Source organism: Macaca fascicularis, chromosome 7, assembly GCF_037993035.2.
Source record: "Macaca fascicularis isolate 582-1 chromosome 7, T2T-MFA8v1.1".
NCBI classification, from domain to species: Eukaryota; Metazoa; Chordata; class Mammalia; order Primates; family Cercopithecidae; genus Macaca; species Macaca fascicularis.
In genome coordinates this window covers 28,702,830-28,720,718 of record NC_088381.1, presented here as the reverse complement: position 1 = coordinate 28,720,718, position 17,889 = coordinate 28,702,830, and the positions used below count along the sequence as shown (strand labels likewise).

Sequence of the window (17,889 nt, the reverse complement as noted above, 5' to 3'; positions counted from 1 at the left end):
AGCACCCCTCCCATCCCCCCGCGGTGTGCAGACCTCCCAGAATGAGTCAGTTCCCCAAGTGGGAAAGCAGGGAGAGAAGTGACGAGAGGCCTGGGGGAGAGTCTGGTGTGTCTGAAGTGGCAGGTCCCTCTGTTTCTTTGCTCAGTTACCTCAGAGAAGCTGGGCTTCTGCCCTTTTCCCCCTAAACCCCCAAAGACTAAAAATGTGATTTCTGCCCAACAAATGCCACCACACTAAGCCCTCTCCCATGAAGCTTGTTGTGAAGGTAGCATTTTGGAGGAAGAATTAACATTGACTGGCAGAAAATCCTTTCTGTGTTCTAAGAATATCTGTGGAAAATTCCCAGTCCTATAATTATTGGTCCTAGATTTGGGATCCATTTCCACCCATTTGTATCAGGAACTTGAAATGTTAGACACGTTAAATTTGGACAAAGCCGTCTGACTTTCTGAAAAGCTGCTGCCCTTTGCATTTTTTTCCCATAGCAGCACCTGCAGCTGAATTGTTTTTGACTCAGAAGGTTTCGTTCGTTCTTAGAAGGAAGGAAACCAAATGCCTCTGCCAGTCCCCTCCCTTATGAGGTCAGGCACGTCAAAGCCAGCTCTGTGTTACTGTGATGCTGGTCTGCAGGGGTGTGGGTAGAGCGCAGGGAGGGGCAGGGCTGTTTCCATGGCTTCCTCCACTGTGTCCTGAGGCTTTTTAGTGCAATCACGTGGGTGTCCTGGTGGCCTGGAATGGTGCCCGCAGGGGAGCCTGCCTTGGGAGTTCTCCTGACTGAGAGAGGAGCTGGGAGTCACATCCTCGCCTGAGGACAGGAGCCCTTTGTCCACACCGGCTGAAGGGAAATGGGAGCACCTCTTCCCTCTTTTCATCTGCTGACCAGCGGGGCAGCTCTCATGCCCGGGCTTGGGGGAGAAGCAAGATTTCACTTTGTGCATGCAGGAAAAGTCCCACCCCAGGCCTCACGTCAGCTGAGGCACTAGCTCAGCCACGGGAACCGCACCAGTTTCTGCCTGGCAGCAACACCCAGGTACCTCCTGGGCCATCATCCAGGCAAACCCCTGGCCGCACGAGGTGGGGCAGGGTGAGTGCACACTCTGACAAGTGGCCCAGGATGGTACAAAGGGAAGAGAGAGGGACTGCATCCACATCCACAGGAACAGGCCGGGGTCTAGGGAGGATGGCCTCCATGGCCTTAGTCACCGCGGGCATTCTTTGGTGAACATGAAAAATCAGTGTGGGATGCAGCCCTGGACTCCCCGGCATTGCTGCAGGGGTGGTCCTCCAAGGGCCAGGTGCAGGACCCGTGCCGGTGCAGCCCTCTTGCTCTCCTCCCAGGTCTGTCTCCACCTCCTGAGGCCTGGACATCCTTGTGCCAGCTACTAGTCAGCTCTTGCACAGGCCTGAGTGTGGGCACAGGGGCCTGGGCCGGGTGGGTTTGTGTGGCTTTGGATGGCTGGGCCACCTGACGGGGCTTGTGCTTGTTTTTGAAGGAGGATGACAGTCACCTGAAGGTGTTCTGTGAGCTCCTGGGCCTGGAGAGTGGCAGTGTTGCTCAGTGGCTGTGCAATCGCAAAATCGTCACGAGCTCTGAGACGGTGGTAAAACCCATGACCAGGCCTCAGGCTGTCAACGCCAGGGATGCACTGGCCAAAAAGATCTATGCTCACCTGTTCGACTTCATTGTGGAGAGAATTAACCAAGCGTTGCAGTTTTCAGGCAAGCAGCACACTTTTATTGGTGTTTTGGACATTTATGGGTAAGATTCTCTTCAGTGAGCCCGTCTTTCCTCCTTTAAATGTTGAGAACCATGTGGTTTTTAGATTATTTTGTTCTGGTTCCTTTGTATTTCACATGATTAGAAAGATAACACTCTCTGCTTTTGCCCCTATAGATGCTAAGTACACTCTATTGGGCTATGGTGCCGTTTATTTAAAGTGCATTAAAGAGATGCTGAATTAGTAATGACTGGCGTTAAGAGCTTACTGTGTGCCAGCTCTGAGGCTGCCTGACTTCCCTGAGCTTTCTCACTTAATTCTTAAGCAACCTCATAACTATCCCCATTTTAGACCTGCAACAACCAAGGCTTAGAAAGACTCAATAACTTGGTCACAGTTGCTCCACTGGTGGGAAAAGCCAGCACAGTTGTGAGGCTCCTGCTTCTGCTTTTCCCACCAAAGGCCCCTGAGGTGTGGAGCCCCGGGGTCCCTTCCCATTCAAATCACAGGGGATGACAAGTCATCTAGGCCTGCACGTTGCCCAAGCCCAGCGGCCAGAGGTGGACTGAACCCAGGTCTCTGATCAGCCACCCCCCACCCCAATCATTTTCCGTTCTCGGGTGAGAAGGTCTTGGATTTTCCCCAGCCCTCCTCCAGGAGGTCTTACCCTTCATCCCATCCTGGAATTGGGTTCTTTTTCATTGTCTCTGCCTGGTCCTCCTTCTCTAAACCCCAGGCCCAGCTCATGCTGAAACTGCTGGGGAGTAACCAGAGTGGAAGCTGGCATGGAGGGCTCCGCAGAGATTGTTATCCCTCAGGCTTTTCTCAGCAGCTGGCCCCAGTGCCCAGCCCTTGCCCCTCTCCTGGGACCCACCCTGGTTTCTTAGCAGGAGAAGGGGGAAGATTGACCCGTGAAAGGCATCGTGGAGTGTTCCACCTGGATTGGGGGATCTTCCCCCACACCCTGGCAAAAAGCAGCTCAACCCCATTCCCCATGCAAAGGGGAGAGCCCAGCCCTGGCCTTCCTGGCCCTGCTGCTGCCTCCTGGGGAGGAGCGGGACAGGGCCACGCCACGCTGTTGGACTTGCACCCAGGTGGAGAGGCAGCTTTTCCCATAGCTGTCAAATGGGAGACAGTGCCTCAAGGGAGTTGCTTTGTTTAATTTAGATCCTACGTTAATACGTATGGCTCCCAATTCATAGTACGTGTCAACAGTTATAAAATGCTTAATACATTACTGGGATAGTCTAGTCAATTATTTACCTTGTCTTGTTCCAAGAAAGTGTTTGAGCAGCCAGTAAAAGCTTAAGTGAACTTTTAAAAGTGGATAGTCGTCATTAAAAATAGTCCTGTTTCACTGTGGTGGAAATATGTAATTGTTCTGTTATTCCCTGTTCTTTTGGGCGTTTTAAAAATGTATTTTTAAATGGCAGTCCTTTATTTTAAGAGTGTATTTCTTTTTTTTTTGAGACAGAGTCTTGCTCTGTCGCCTAGGCTGGAGTGCAGTGGCACCACCTCAGCTCACTGCAACCTCATCCTCCCAGGTTCAAGCGATTCTCCTGCCTCAGCCTCCCCGGTAGTTGGGGCTACAGGCACCTGCCACCACGCCTGGCTAATTTTTTGTATTTTTAGTAGCTATGGCGTTTCACAGTATTAGCCAGGATGGTCTCAATCTCCTGACCTTGCGACCTGTCCACCTCGGCCTCCCAAAGTGCTGGGATTACAGGCGTGAGCCACCGCGCCCGGCCATTATTTCATATTTTTATCTAACAGATGTTTATATCCCAGGCACTGTGTTGGAGGCAATGGTTGAACAGCACAGACACACGGCTCCTGCCGCCGTGGGACCGAGACTGGTGAGGGCGGCAGGCCGGCAGTAGAGGTTGGGATGAGTCCTGGGAAGGGAGGAAGGTGTGCTGGAGGTTAGCAGGGGGTGGGGACAGAGCAGGGGCAGCCGTGTGCAAGGAGTAGCAAGCTGGATGTTGGCCCACAGGCAGGATCCAGGACCACTGTAATAAGGAATTTGAATTTTTCAACTATGTGGAAAAACCTGAGATGAGTATTTATAAATTCTCAAAGACTTGTTAGAATAAATTATTTTAAGATTCCTCTCAAAAATTCTAACAACAGCCTCTTTGCTGCCACCCTTGAGTTCATGAGACGCCTCCAAAAAAATCAGCTTTCCTCTAGGCAGCAGGGCTGCAGCCCGGGGCCAAGCCCTTCCCGCCCCCTCCAGCAGCCTCACTTCTAGGCTAACCCTCGCCCAGGCGTACCTGCAACTTTTGAGAAAGCTCATTTTGACTGGGAAATAAGGAAGCTTCAAAGGAACAGTTAGCATCTTTGAAAGCAAGTAAAGCTGAGGCTATGAGCTTCCAGGTCTAAGCTGAGAGCGGACGAAGGCTGGTGACTCCCCGGCCTGTCGTGTGTTATGTTCTTTGGACCCAGAGTTGGAAAAGCCTGGGTCTGGGGGTCAGACCCCTCGGAGTGAGCTCCATAGCATACCAGTTACGTGACCCCAAGAAAGTCACAGAACCTCTCCAAGCCTCAGTTTCTGCATCTACAAGATGGGGCCTCTCTTGCAGGGTGATTTTGAAGACGAGATGGAAGGTATACAGGTACCTTGAAAACCATAAGCATGGATCCAATGTGAAGTGTTACCATAGTCAACGTGCCTTTAGCATTTTAAGTCACAGATCTAGGTCTTTCCATAGGTCCTAAACTTCAGTTCTTTGTGCCCCCAAATAATGCGTTGATATTTGACATTTTGCCAGGTTCTAGAAAGCCCTGCCCTTGGCCCCAGCTGTGAGCTGCAGAGCGCAGTGAGACCCTTTTGAATCTCCCCTAGGCCCAGCCCTGGCCTTGCTTCCATGAGCAGACCAGCCCCCAAATCTCTGAGCCACCAAGGCTGCGTGTGGAATGGGGCCGTTCGAGCTGCTATGCGTCACCCTGGAGCTGCCTAGAGGACAGTCCAGGTTCTTACCCTGCCCAGGAATCCCAGATTGAGCCAAACCAGCTCAGTCAAGTGAGACTCCCAGGGAACCCGTGGTAGGAGCTGGCAGGAACCTCTCAGGATTAGGGTGATTAAGAACAAAGCTTTAGAGGCACCAAGCACTGGGGTCGAATTGCATTTCTGGCACCACTTGCTGGCTGTTGGTCCTCACCATGGTCACTCCTTCTCTGACCCTCGTGTGTGACAGTGGAGCCACAGGAGCCCTTCACATAGGGCTGTGTTAGGGTTAAGGGAGGTGACATGCATAAATGCTGACACCTTAAAGCGCTCAGCAAGCTGCCTTCCAGCTGGAGCGCATCTGGCCAGGTGCTAAATTTGGCGCCTCTGTTTTGTTCCGCCCACAGCATGTTTTGCAGAGTGGGGTTACTCACTTAAAAGTCCCAGTTTTCTGCCTTTTCTTGAGAACCAGTGAATCTAACATCCTGGCCCACTTTCGTCCATGGCTACGGCTGGCAGGAGCTGAGTAGCAGCTGCCCCTTGGACAATCCTGATGGCTCTCCAGCCCCCGCACGGCTCACTGTTGTGCCGTATCTAGTCTGCTTCCCAGGCCTGTCCCCAAGGGCTCCTCTCAGTTCTTGAGCTTGCAACTTCAAAGCAACTGCAGAGGCAACTGATGAAAGTCTGAACATGGAAGCCAGCCGTGTCTGTCGTCCCTGACAGAGTGTGCTGGGCTGTAGGATATGAAATGACTTTTGTCCTTTTCCTCCAGGAACTATGAAAGCACCCCTTCGGGAGGCAAAATTGTGCCGCAATTGTGCTGCTCCTGCCCTCAACAGACAAGGAAAGGAGAATAGGAAACCACATTGCCTTCTCACCGGAGGCACAGGCATCACAGTCAGGCAGCTTCGCAGCTAAGTTCTGACACAAGCTGTGTGACCTTTGGCAAGTTTCTTAACCTCTCAGGCTTATTTTTGACCTATAAAGTCAGAATAACAATTGCCAATATCACTGTTGTTGTGTGGACTACACCATATCGTGACACGCCTATTTTAATGCCTTGCTTGGGGAAGGTGTTTTATACCTACCAGATTCCTTCCAGGGGACAACCAGGAAAAGGGTTATATATAAACTGACTACTAGGATATCATTAAAACCAGAAGCTTTGAGGGGCATTTAAAACTTGTAGAAGATATAGCAAATGTTTAAGCTTCTAAGTGTCAAAAAATATCTATAAACAAATGCATATGTCCTGCTTCAGGTTATATTTTAACTTGTTTAAATTGTATTTCAGTTTTGAAACCTTTGATGTGAACAGCTTTGAACAATTTTGCATCAATTACGCTAATGAAAAACTGCAACAACAGTTTAACATGGTAGGTGACCCTTCTGCCTTCTTGACTAGTTCTCAGCCGTGTGTATGTGTGTGTCTGTGTGTGTGTGTGTCTGTGTGTGTGTGTGTGTGGTGTGTGTGATCATGGAAAGAGGCATTCTTCTTCACGTTTCAAATTTTTATGCAAGGAGCCTCACGCTGGGTTACTGCACCACCTTGTGGCCAAATCTTGAAATCACACCCTCTCATCTATTTGCTCTTTTTTGAATCACCTGCCAATGTGTGAGCCTTACTGCGCCTCTTGGATACAGACCCTCTGTGCAGCCAGGCAAAACTATTTAGTTGGTTGCCTGAGGCCTCCACTTTCTTTCGAGCCTCTCTGTCTTTGCACTTGCTGCTTTCTCTGCCTTAACCCACCTGCTCCTGTTTTTTCCCCATTGCTTTATCTTCACCTGGCCAACTCCAGCTTGTGTTTTGAGATCCAGCTCCCCTGAGAGCCTTCCGCGATATCTCCTGGCCTCCTCCTATGTGCTTCCTTGTCACAGGCCCGTCACATGGGATTATCATCATTTGCATGCAAGTCTCCAAATAGACTTAGTCACCTGGAGAGTCCAGGACTGGCATTCTTTGTCTCTCTCAGCCCAGTGCTTATCTCGGCGCATGCAGCACTAAACAGCAGATGGCCAATGGATTATGGGAATGAGTTTCTCCAGCCTTAATTTAGAACAAGACATATATGGTACCTTCCTAACTACTGATAAGATCAAATGTATCCTCCCATGGAAACAGACAGGAGATGGATTCCAATTTTTTTTCCCACTAGGAAGATTTGTTTATTCAAAAGACATTTTTGAGTGCATATTGTGTATAGCAGGTACCAAGTTAAGTGCTGAGATAGAAAGATGAATAAGACAATTTTAAAAATGTTGACTAAATGCTACTTGTGGCCGTTTTGGCATTTATTATTGCTATGTGTATTGAATACAATTTCGACCTCTTAAATCAGTTCCCTAGATGCAAGAACTTTAGTGAATTCACTTTTGAACTCCCAACAGTACTGATACCTTTCTGCTCCTAACAGAAATCGATGAAGTTAAAAGTTGATTGGACATCCTTCTACATTGGCTCTACCATGAAACTACTCTCATATTTTTTTAAATAGTTGCCTCCTTCACATTTCTATTTGGCTCTGTTTCTGAAAAGCCATGAAAGTGAAAATGCTTTACTAACTCACATTTTCCTTTTAGCCTACATCCTAAACTTTGGCTACATGTTCATGGCAAGAATTTTGATTCCAGTTCATAATAGAAATCATGTATTAATACCCTAACAGTTACTCCATGGAAAGGTTATACCTTTGTTAGTCTTTAGTCTTATTCTCCCTCAGAACCCCTGAGGAAAGGTCTTGGAGAGCGTGGGCTTTGGCTCAAACTAAATTGGGTTTGAGTCTCAGCTCTACCTCCCTCTGGGACCTGGGGCTCTCTAAGCCTCTGTTTCCTTGTTTTAAAAATGAGTCGTCATTACACATTGTATGCATGTGTCAAAATACTACATGTACCACAAAACTTTGTACAACTATTATATATCAATTTAAAAAGAGTCAATAATAGCTGTCTAATATTGTGAGAAGACCTAACATTGAATCCTACTCAGAAGTTTCTTTTTTTTTTTGCCCAGAATTAATTCATGTATAATCATTAAATTTCATTCCATTGTAAATTTCTATTTCTTTAGCATTTGCAAGGCTTTCCTGGAAATTTAACATTAATAACTACAGCTGAGGTTTATTCCAAGTGCATATTCAGTTGGACTCACCTGAAGTCCAACTCTCTGTGGCTGCTACCCTGTCCCCTGGCTGCAGTGGCATGCTGCTCCCCAACATGTCCACCTTACCCTCAAAGTGACACTGATGGCAGATGTCTTGCCAAAAATCACAAATCAGAGGCTGCAATTCTGTTTTTTGTTTTTGCTTTTGTTATCCCCTCCTGTTCTTCTTCCTCATCCACTTCCTCCTCGTTTTCTTCCTTTTTCCTCTTCTCCTTTTTCTGAGTCATCCGTCCATCTGTAGATCCTCCCAGGAGGGGTAGTACCTTCCTTCAGTTGTCGGCACAGGAAGCTTTGGTTAGGACTCTCCTGATCTCCAGTCTCCCTCATCTGGCTGCCACTGGGCCTTGCACCTAATGCCCGCAGGGAGCTCAGCAGTAGCAGGTGTAGAAGTGCAGGTGCCACCTTCTCCTCTCAGCCCACTTACCCTTCATGTGACTTTCTGTGGTCAAGTCATGCCGTGGACCCCGTGTCCTGAGCCTGACGTTCATCTGGACCTCTTCCCTCCTCATCCTCCTCCCCAAGTTGCAGCCACCAAGAGCATCGGGCTGAGACCTCACTGGTCTCATTGCCTCCGGTCCTTCCCTCCTCTGAGCCATCCTTCAGGTCTCGTCATAATCCCTCCACCCTCCAGTGGGTCCTCACTGCTCCTAGAAAAAGGCCATAGGCCCAGAATTCTCTAGGGAGGGTGTGAAGGTCTAGGGTGATCTGACTCTACCATTCTTTGCCACCACATTGCCTGCTGTCCTCCTGTACTTTCTAACCTGCTTGAGGTGCATTTCTCAAGCACCCATTGAGCTTTTGTGCGGTTCCCACTGGGATTCCTCCATGGGAGGCTTTTGTTCTTAATGCCCCACCCACCCCACCCCACCCCACCCCACCCCACCTCACCCCACCCCACCTCACCACACCTCACCACCTACCAGCCCAACTTTCTTTCATCCTCCATGGTAGGCCTGAGTACATCCTCTGGGAAGCCTCCTGGATACCCCTACAGCCCAAATAAGTAGTGCACAAAGATCTCTAAGCAGTGGGCTTCTCTCCCTGGCCCGGCAACTAGCATTCTCAGGTAGTTGGCTCCACCCAGCCAGGCTGCATTAGGCCGAAGAGGCTGGATCTGTCCTGAATAGCTCCTAGCAGGAAGGGGCTGTAGGACCACACTGAGTACCTGGTGGTGACACAGGCTGGCCCAAGCCATGTCCTGGGAGGTGGAGACCCACTCAGACTAGGTGGGAGGATGACAGCTAGACCCGCTTTAGGAACTCAGTGGTATTGATCATAGTATGGGCCTTGTCTATACTTCAGGGTCTTCCTGTTTAAACATAAATATTACAGATCAACCATTTATGTTTTCCAAATGCTTACGTCCTGCTCTTTGGAAACACACTTTAATATTCTGTTTTACTTTCTGTATTAACTTTGGATTCCCAGCATGTCTTCAAACTGGAACAAGAAGAATACATGAAGGAAGATATCCCTTGGACGCTGATAGATTTCTATGACAATCAACCGGTTATTGATCTGATTGAAGCAAAAATGGGAATTCTGGAGTTACTGGATGAAGAATGTTTGGTAACTTTTAAGAATAATTGTTTTTTTCAACTTTTAAGTATTAACAGATGAGCATTTTGCAAAGCAGTTTTTTTGAAGTGTGCTTGTAAAATCCTGGTGTTTACCCAGTTGGTTGGGTGGATATTAATGCTGGGACAGCATCCACAGCAGGGACCCCAGAGGGCCCGCTGGGCCTTTTGCCCTCAGCCTGTGTAAACCACCCTTGGGGAGCTGCACCACCTCCTAGGTAACGTCCAGCACGGAGGCCGTCCCAAGGTGTCTGTAGAAACATGCATGGAAACAGCAAGTGACTCCACTCAAGCTGTCGGTGACTAATAACAATTGAGTTTTCTTTTACATCCTGGTTCTTGTGAGTCATCAGCTATAGCTGAAAAATCAACATCGTATGATTCACCGGAAGAGCTCTCTAGGAGTTTTCTTCTTACCTTTCCCTCTGGGAAACCCCGAAGTCGGCCAGCCTGGCCGTGTCTCTCGTGGGGGCACAAGAACAAATAATCCCCAAGAGGGGATTAATAAGGTTTCGGGGTTAAAGGATTTTTTTTTTTTTTTTTTTTTTTTTTTTTGAGATGGAGTCTTGCTCTGTCACCCAGGCTGGAGTGCAGTGGTGTGATCTCAGCTCACTGCAACCTCCACTTCCTGAGTTCAAGCGATTCTCCTGTCTCAGCCTCTGGAGTAGCTGGAATTATAGGTGCCCACCACCAGGCCCAGCTAATTTTTTTTTTTTTGAGACGGAGTCTCACTCTGTTGCCCAGGCTGGAGTGCAGTGGTGTGATCTCGGCTCACTGCAATCTCCACCTCCCGGATTCAAGTGATTCTCCTGCCTCAGTCTCCTGAGTAACTGGGATTACAGGTGCACACCACCACGCCCGGCTAATTTTTGTATTTTTAGTAGAGATGGGGTTTCACCATGTTGGTCAGGCTGGTCTCAAACTCCTGACCTCATGATCCACCCGCCTCAGTCTCCCAAAGTGCTAGGATTACAGGCTTGAGCCACCATGCCCGGCAATGCCTGGTTAATTTTTTGTTTTTTTTTTTGTTTTTTTTTTGAGATGGAGTCTCTCTGTCTCCCAGGCTGGAGTGCAGTGGTATATCTTAGCTCACTGCAAGCTCTGCCTCCTGAGTTCATGCCATTCTCCTGCCTCAGCCTCCCAAGTAGCTGGGACTACAGGTGCCCGCCACGACGCCCAGCTAAATTTTTGTATTTTTAGTGGAGACGGGGTTTCACCGTGTTAGCCAGGATGGTCTCGATCTCCTGACCTCGTGATCCGCCCACCTCAGCCTCCCAAAGTGCTGGGATTACAGGCGTGAGCCACCGCGCCCGGCCAATTTTTGTGTTTTTAGTAGAGACAGGGTTTCCGTCTCAAAAAAAAAAAAAAAAAATCACGTGTATCAAGAACAAATTTTGCAACTAGCTTAGTACAAGGAGGTATGCTCTTATTTCAAGGAGTGAGTTAATTAGGAAGTAAAATAAGAAAAACTGTTTTCCTGAGGCAAGGGAAGGGGAGGACTGTCTATTCAGGTGCCAGCCTTTTCCCATTCACCCGTGAATAAAGGTCATGTTCATGTAATGGAACCCACACTATTTTTTTCCTGAACCTTTAGACTTCTTTGGGAAGAAATAAAATACCGCCCATTTTATAGAAATAAAATTCTTCATTCTAAAGTCATTGTGCGACCATTTCTTTTTAAAGTTTTGTTCTTCTAAAGGGACATTGATGTATCCATTTAAATATCACCTCAAACACCCCACAACTATATGTAATTGTTATTTGTCAATAATTTTTAAAGTGCCCTAAAGATTAAGATCAAGGACAAATTGATGCCTAAAGTTGCTTTTTTAAAAGCCTTTAAGGCTAGGCGCAGTGGCTAATGCCTGTAACCCCAACACTTTGGGGAGGCCAAGGTGGGTGGATCACCTGAGTTTAGGAGTTGGAGAGCAGCCTGGCCAACATTGTGAAACCCCGTCTCTACTAAAAATACAAAAATTAGCCGCGCGTGGTGGCAGGCACTTGTAATCCCAGCTACTTGGGAGGCTGAGGCAGGAGAATCACTTGAACCCAGGAGGCAGAGGTTGCCGTGGACTGAGATGGCGCCATTGCACTCCAGCCTGGGTGGAAGAGCCAGACTCCATCTCAAAAATAAATAAATAGGAAGCCTGTAATTGAGAGCAGTTCACTAAAGTGCCAGATCACCTTGGTTTCTTAGAATTAGTGCTTTTCCTCGCCTGTATGAATCTCTAGTTTTCTTACTTGCTAGTTGCTTTATTTTTATTTTCCAGTTACCACATGGAACTGATGAAAACTGGCTTCAAAAGCTGTATAATAATTTTGTCAACAAGAACCCTTTGTTTGAAAAGCCTAGAATGTCGAACACATCCTTTGTCATCCAGCACTTTGCTGATAAGGTACTGCGAAGGTCTCCAGCAATGCCGTCGACCCCAGAACCCACACAGCCTCCAGAAGGAGTAGGCAGGCTGGGAATGTTTCTGGTCAGATTCAAGTCACACTTAACATGTAGCTTTGATAAGTGTGTGTTTAACAGTTCCTGATTTGTTTTTATGATGACATACATGGGTTTCAACTGTACTACTTTAAAGACGAATGTGTTGTTAGAAGACCTCACTTCTGATTTTGAATTTATTGTGAATTCATTAACCTCTTATCAGTTTATTTTCTGTATGAAATTGTGATCATCAAGACAGCATAATTCTTTCCTGTGATGAAGCTATATCTTTTTCTGAAGTTCTATTTGATTAAACTGGACTATATTACAATGGCAACATAGGTTAATTCAAGATGTTGATGGGTTATCTTCGTGCTTTTTTTCATCTTTTGCGTCTTTTTTCTTCTTTATATGTCTCCTTTTTCTTTTTGCTAAACAGATGTTACTTGTCTGAAATGAAAAATTTTTGTTAAAATTGCATTATAGAAAGCTTAGAAAACAGAAGGAAAAAATTGCCATAACCACCTGTCCTAAATGTACATTCTTATTTGTTTTCCTTCCTTAAAGGAGCTCCTACCTCCTCCCATGTCCTGGTTGGGTGTTGCCTTGGTAGGCTAGCCCAGTGCCAGGGCTCACGGGAATGACTTGTGCTTGTCTGTGTTTATTGCAGAGGCTGGTGCTGTGAGTCAGAGCTGGTCACTCCTGAGTGACTGATGGTGGAGGGAGGGGACAGCAACCTGGAAAGCTGTGATCACCTTTGTGTGCTCGCAGAGTACTGTAAAATATTAAAATATAGGATTGGCTGGGTGCAGTGGCTCACACCTGTAATCCTAACACTTTGGGAGGCTGAGGCGAGTGAATCGCTTGAGGCCAAAAATTCGAGACCAGTCTGGCCAACATGGCGAAACCCCGTCTCTACTAAAAAATACAAAAATTAGCCAGGCGTGGTGGCACGCACCTGTAATCCGAGCTACTCAGGTGACTGAGGCAGGAAAATTGCTGGAACCTGGGAGGCGGAGGTTGCATTGAGCCGAGATCACGCCACTGCACTCCAGCCTGGCCGACAGAGTAAGACCCTGTCTCAAAAAAAAAAAAAAAGTTAAGTTTTTAGTGCTTAGACTTTTTCAGATGGGCTCCTGAAAAGATGCCTATGAAATGAATGATCATCACGAGGTCAGGAGATCGAGACCATCCTGGCTAACACGGTGAAACCCCGTCTCTACTAAAAAATACAAAAAAAAAACTAGCCGGGCAAGGTGGCGGGCGCCTGTAGTCCCAGCTACTCGGGAGGCTGAGGCAGGAGAATAGTCTAAACCCGGGAGGCGGAGCTTGCAGTGAGCTGAGATCCGGCCACTGCACCCCAGCCTGGGCGACAGAGCAAGACTCTGTCTCAAAAAAAAAAAAAAAAAAAAAAGAAATGAATGATCATATGTTAAATTATATTTTCTAGCTATTGTCTTATAATATCAGGGTTCTGGTCCCATGGGAAAAGGGAGAGGGAAAGACCAGACTCCATAAAAAGCACATATGGAATTTCTTTTTTTTTTTTTTTTTTTTTTTTTTTTGAGACGGAGTCTTGCTCTGTCGCCCAGGCTGGAGTGCAGTGGCCGGATCTCAGCTCACGGCAAGCTCCTCCTCCTGGGTTTATGCCATTCTCCTGCCTCAGCCTCCGGAGTAGCTGGGACTACAGGCGCCCGCCACCTCGCCCGGTTAGGTTTTTTTTGTATTTTTTTTTAGTAGAGACGGGGTTTCACCATGTTAGCCAGGATGGTCTCGATCTCCTGACCTCATGATCCACCCGTCTCGGCCTCCCAAAGTGCTGGGATAACAGGCTTGAGCCACCACGCCCGGCCTGGGATTTCTTTCAAGGGTCTCTCTTTATAGGTTGTAGTTTCTGTACATGTAAATTCTCTCACCTGCCACTTCCAGGAAGTCTCCCTTCAAAAAACTAGGCAGCGTTTGGGCTGGACTGTGGATTGATTGGTGGGAAGAACCCACACACGCTATGGGGTTAGATTAGGTTTTCGATCTCATTGGCCAGGGAAATCAGGTCATATTGAATGCAAGGCAGCTGAGCTTAGATGTGGCAACTCAGCACATCTTCCCTTTGGTCCCAGAGTCCCCAACAGAGGCACCAGCTGCCTGTGACACTGTCCCCACAGATGCTTGCCCGGACCAAGAAAGCTCTATATTTGCCACCTTTGCCTGTCTGTCCTAGTGGCTCACACCACCATTCTGGAAGAATTTATACAACAATCCAGGTACTTCATTCACAAAGAAGTGTTTACAAACAGCCGGTGTTCCTGGATCTTAACCTACTGGCAAGAGTACTTCCTTGCCTGGGGTACAAAGCAGAGGCCATGCCCAGGAACCCTCTGCCTCCAGATTCCAGCACTCTCCCCTGTTTCCTCATTGTCAATTTTTAACATTAATTTTAATATGTTTTTAATTTATGAAAAATATATTATCACATATTAAGATATGCAATCCAGAGGCATAAACTACAGGGAGGTTGAATGTTTAAGCAGCCACCCTGGATATGCCATGGTTTGAGGGATTCGAGAAGCCTTACTCATCAGAAAGGGCAGCATGGAGAATTTTTCTAAGCCAGATTCAAGCAGTGCAAACGTTTACCCACTCTAAACCTGACTCCGAGGGCTTGGCGGCTCTCGAAGGCCCGGTGGTCAGCTGATCGGTTTTTCTATCCTTTCTACCACATTAATGTTGATTTAGGAAACGATGTCTGTTTGAACCCAGTGAACACCACTAAGCTTTTTCCTCCTCCTGGTGGCTTCAAAGGCAAAGGGAGACCTAAGTCAGGTGTTCTTGTATGAACTGCACATACCACAGGGAGCAACGGGACCCCTGTGGCCAGAGGGAGCTGACAGGTGAGTGCAGAGTGATCAGCAGGCAGGTGAGAGATCCAGGTGGTAGGAGAGCAGACACATTCCCAGCTGATACATAATGGGGCTGCTGCGGTGGCGCACAGAAAACAGACCTCTTTTTGTAAGATCGCCTCTATAGCCTTTTTATTAATCTTTCTTTAAAAAGAGATGAAACTTGTGCTTAGAGCCTATATTCTTTGGCCTCTTTGGGAATAATTAATTGCTTCCTCTGTATAGGTAGAGTATAAATGTGAAGGTTTCCTGGAGAAGAACAGAGACACCGTCTATGACATGCTGGTCGAAATCCTGAGAGCAAGCAAGGTCTGTAAAGTCCTAGTGGTAACTAAAACTATTATATAATTGACATGGATCGAGATGTATATAAGGAAAGAGTAAGGGGAGAGAGAGAGTGTGTGTGTGTGTGTAAACTCTCCGGACAGTGGTAACTTGTAGCTCACAGTTACAAAAAGATAACTACTGTAAATCTACTATATGCAAAATCAGAAATCAAACATGCAGATGACGGGAAGGACAGCTAATAGAACCATTAAAAAATCACAATTCCAACCACATGTGGTGGCTCACGCCTGTAATCCCAACACTTTGGGAGGCAGAGGTGGGTGGATTGCTCGAGGCCAGAAGTTTGAGACCAGCCTAGCCAAAAAGGCGAGACCCCATCTCTTCTAAAAATATAAAAAACATTAGCAGGGAGTGGTGACATGCCTGTAGTCCCAGGTACTTGGGAGGCTGAGGTGGGGAAGCCTGCTTGGCCCTGGGAGGTAGAGGCTGCAGTGAGCCATGATTGCACCACTGCACTCTAGCCTGGGTAACAGAGCAAGACCCTGTCTCAAAACAAAACAAAATATGAAATTCACTCTGAGAGAAGATAAGACATTTAAAGAAATAACTGATACAAAGCAGACGGTAGTAAGTGTTTTTAAAGATGTACAAATACAAGATGAAGACGGTTCAGAGAAGTTGGGATTCATTCATTCATTGTGAAGGGGGTGGGGCTGGAAAATATTTTAAGAGATTCATGGGTAGGGTTTGGATTTGCAGGGATGAGAATGTGGAGTAGGAGGGAGGAGATTGCAGGTGGAGACACAGAGTGAGCCAGGCACGGAGGTGAGAATAGTAGATGTTTCCACTTTCTGACACTTAGAGTGATACCCACATACAGACATTCACACACTTTTCTTCTCTGTTCCCATTCCTGGGAAAGAAGCCATGGGCCATCCCTAGGGAAGACGGTCCTCTTGTGGAATTGAGATTTGGCTGTAGACGTTGGTGAGGTTGTTCACTGCCCACTAGTTTAGCTGGGTTGTCACCATTTATGTGGCTTGTATGAGTGAGGACTGTGGACAGTTGCTTTTGGACATTGAGATCCTCTCTGTTCCTTCCAGTTTCATCTCTGTGCCAACTTTTTTCAAGAAAATCCAGCTCCTCTTTCTCCTTTTGGTTCAATGATTACAGTTAAATCTGCAAAGCAAGTCATCAAGCCAAACAGCAAGCATTTCCGGACCACGGTTGGGAGCAAGGTACTGAGAATGTGTTTGAGAGTGAGGCTTCTAAAGGCAGGGCCAGGCCCTGGGGAGCCAGGGCACTCAGAGGACCCATATTCCAGGCCTGGACATGGATGGATGCTGGGGCTCTTCCAGTCTAACATGCACTCCACTGCAAAAAGTTCGTCGTCATCATACTTCCCCCTCCAAGGCAGCACGCACTGGAGCGAACCACACTTTTGCACAATAACATGGTTTATTCAGTTCTCTGCTGTCTGGGAGTATTAGTGTTCTGTCCAGAACGGTAGGACATGCTGATAAACCACAGTCATGGACTGAAACCTTTCATAAAAGGTGTTTACGCATGAGGTTAACTTTTCTTCCTATTGAGTAACTTAACAAGGTTGGGCTGCGTTTTGCCGTGATGTAAGCAGTAAATTATTTCAGAGCCATGTTTGATCTCTAGCTTTGTTCCCTAGTTCCGCAGCTCTCTGTACTTGCTCATGGAGACCCTCAATGCGACAACGCCCCACTACGTTCGATGCATCAAGCCAAATGATGAGAAGTTACCCTTCGAGTAAGTTCTTATACAACTCACAGTGAAGATGCGGGGAGGCAGTTGCTGCCATAAAGTTGGAGAATTTGTTTCCAGTTGTCTTGAGATTTACCCTGTGTCTGGGTTTTTTTAGTGATTTAGAACAATGCTGCCCTTTACATAAAATGTTAGCTCAGCCCCTCTGGTTAAACCCCCTCATCTCCAGGGCTCAGCAAAAGGGCTAGATTTGAAAGAATCTTCTACAACTAAAGTTTTTGCAACTGAGCCAGAACCTGTTACTTGATTAAAAGGAGAATCAGTATGCGTGTTTGTAGAAGATCGTGGAAGGTCGGAAGATTTGTCCTCACACGTGATGGCATGAGGCATTATGCTTGTTCTCTGGGACCCCACAGAGGAGACCCAAACCCTGTGCATATAAGGTGTAACGAGTCCCTTGTAGCTTACTAGAGCTGAAAGAGGTGCCTAAAGGGGGATGAGCTGCCTATGGAGGTGGTGAGTGTGTCCGTGGGTCACCAGATGGGTGAGACCGAAGCTGCAGAGCCACCTGTTGGGTGTTTTGTGGAGGAAATTCAAGCATCAGTGGGTGCTTGGGCCAGGCGAGCTAGCACATTTCTTTCCACTTGGTTGTCGTTTGAAGCTCAACTCAAAGGCCGGTTCCCCCAAGGCCTTCTCCCTGCCACCTCCATCAGAGTCAGCTGCTCGTTTCTCTATATCCCACTGCACCTTTCTGGACTGTTTTGCAGAGGTGCTATTTTTCTTGGTCAGGCAATAGAAACGTACTAAGTACTGCTGGGTACCTGGCCCACGGTCACAGTCTAGGCGGGTCTGCTGTGCCTGCTTATGGGCATGTTGAGCAGTTACGTTGGCTTAACACATGATAACGTTGTCTTTTTTAAGATTTGACTCCAAAAGAATTGTTCAGCAGCTGCGAGCCTGCGGTGTTTTAGAAACGATTCGCATTAGTGCACAGAGCTACCCTTCCAGGTATGTTGTCCGTCCTTGTTTTTGGGGGGAAAAGTAGCCAACTTCAGAGCTATGCTGAGAACCAAGGACATGGCTGCCATGATTTTTGTCACATACTTTTGGCTTCTGTAAAGTGCCCCCAAGATT

General features: G+C 47.3%; 1 protein-coding gene across 11 annotated transcripts in view; it reads left to right on the top strand.

Moving 5' to 3' along the window:
• MYO5C (myosin VC) overlaps window positions 1–17,889 on the top strand; it is a 109,500-nt gene that overhangs the window by 32,489 nt on the left and 59,122 nt on the right. For 8 of the 11 annotated variants that reach the window (XR_012414979.1, XR_012414978.1, XR_012414977.1 and 5 more), the window contains 8 exons: window positions 1,494–1,759; window positions 5,960–6,041; window positions 9,254–9,394; window positions 11,673–11,882; window positions 14,959–15,042; window positions 16,125–16,259; window positions 16,703–16,800; window positions 17,677–17,763. Coding sequence is in view for 8 of the 11 variants with exons in the window: in XM_073995816.1 (XP_073851917.1) it covers window positions 1,494–1,759; window positions 5,960–6,041; window positions 9,254–9,394; window positions 11,673–11,882; window positions 14,959–15,042; window positions 16,125–16,259; window positions 16,703–16,800; window positions 17,677–17,763 (1,103 nt within the window). In the remaining 3 variants the exon portion in view is untranslated. The remainder of the gene's footprint in view (window positions 1–1,493; window positions 1,760–5,959; window positions 6,042–9,253; window positions 9,395–11,672; window positions 11,883–14,958; window positions 15,043–16,124; window positions 16,260–16,702; window positions 16,801–17,676; window positions 17,764–17,889) is intronic. The other 3 variants (XM_005559580.5, XM_073995815.1, XM_073995818.1) reach the window with 1 other exon arrangement.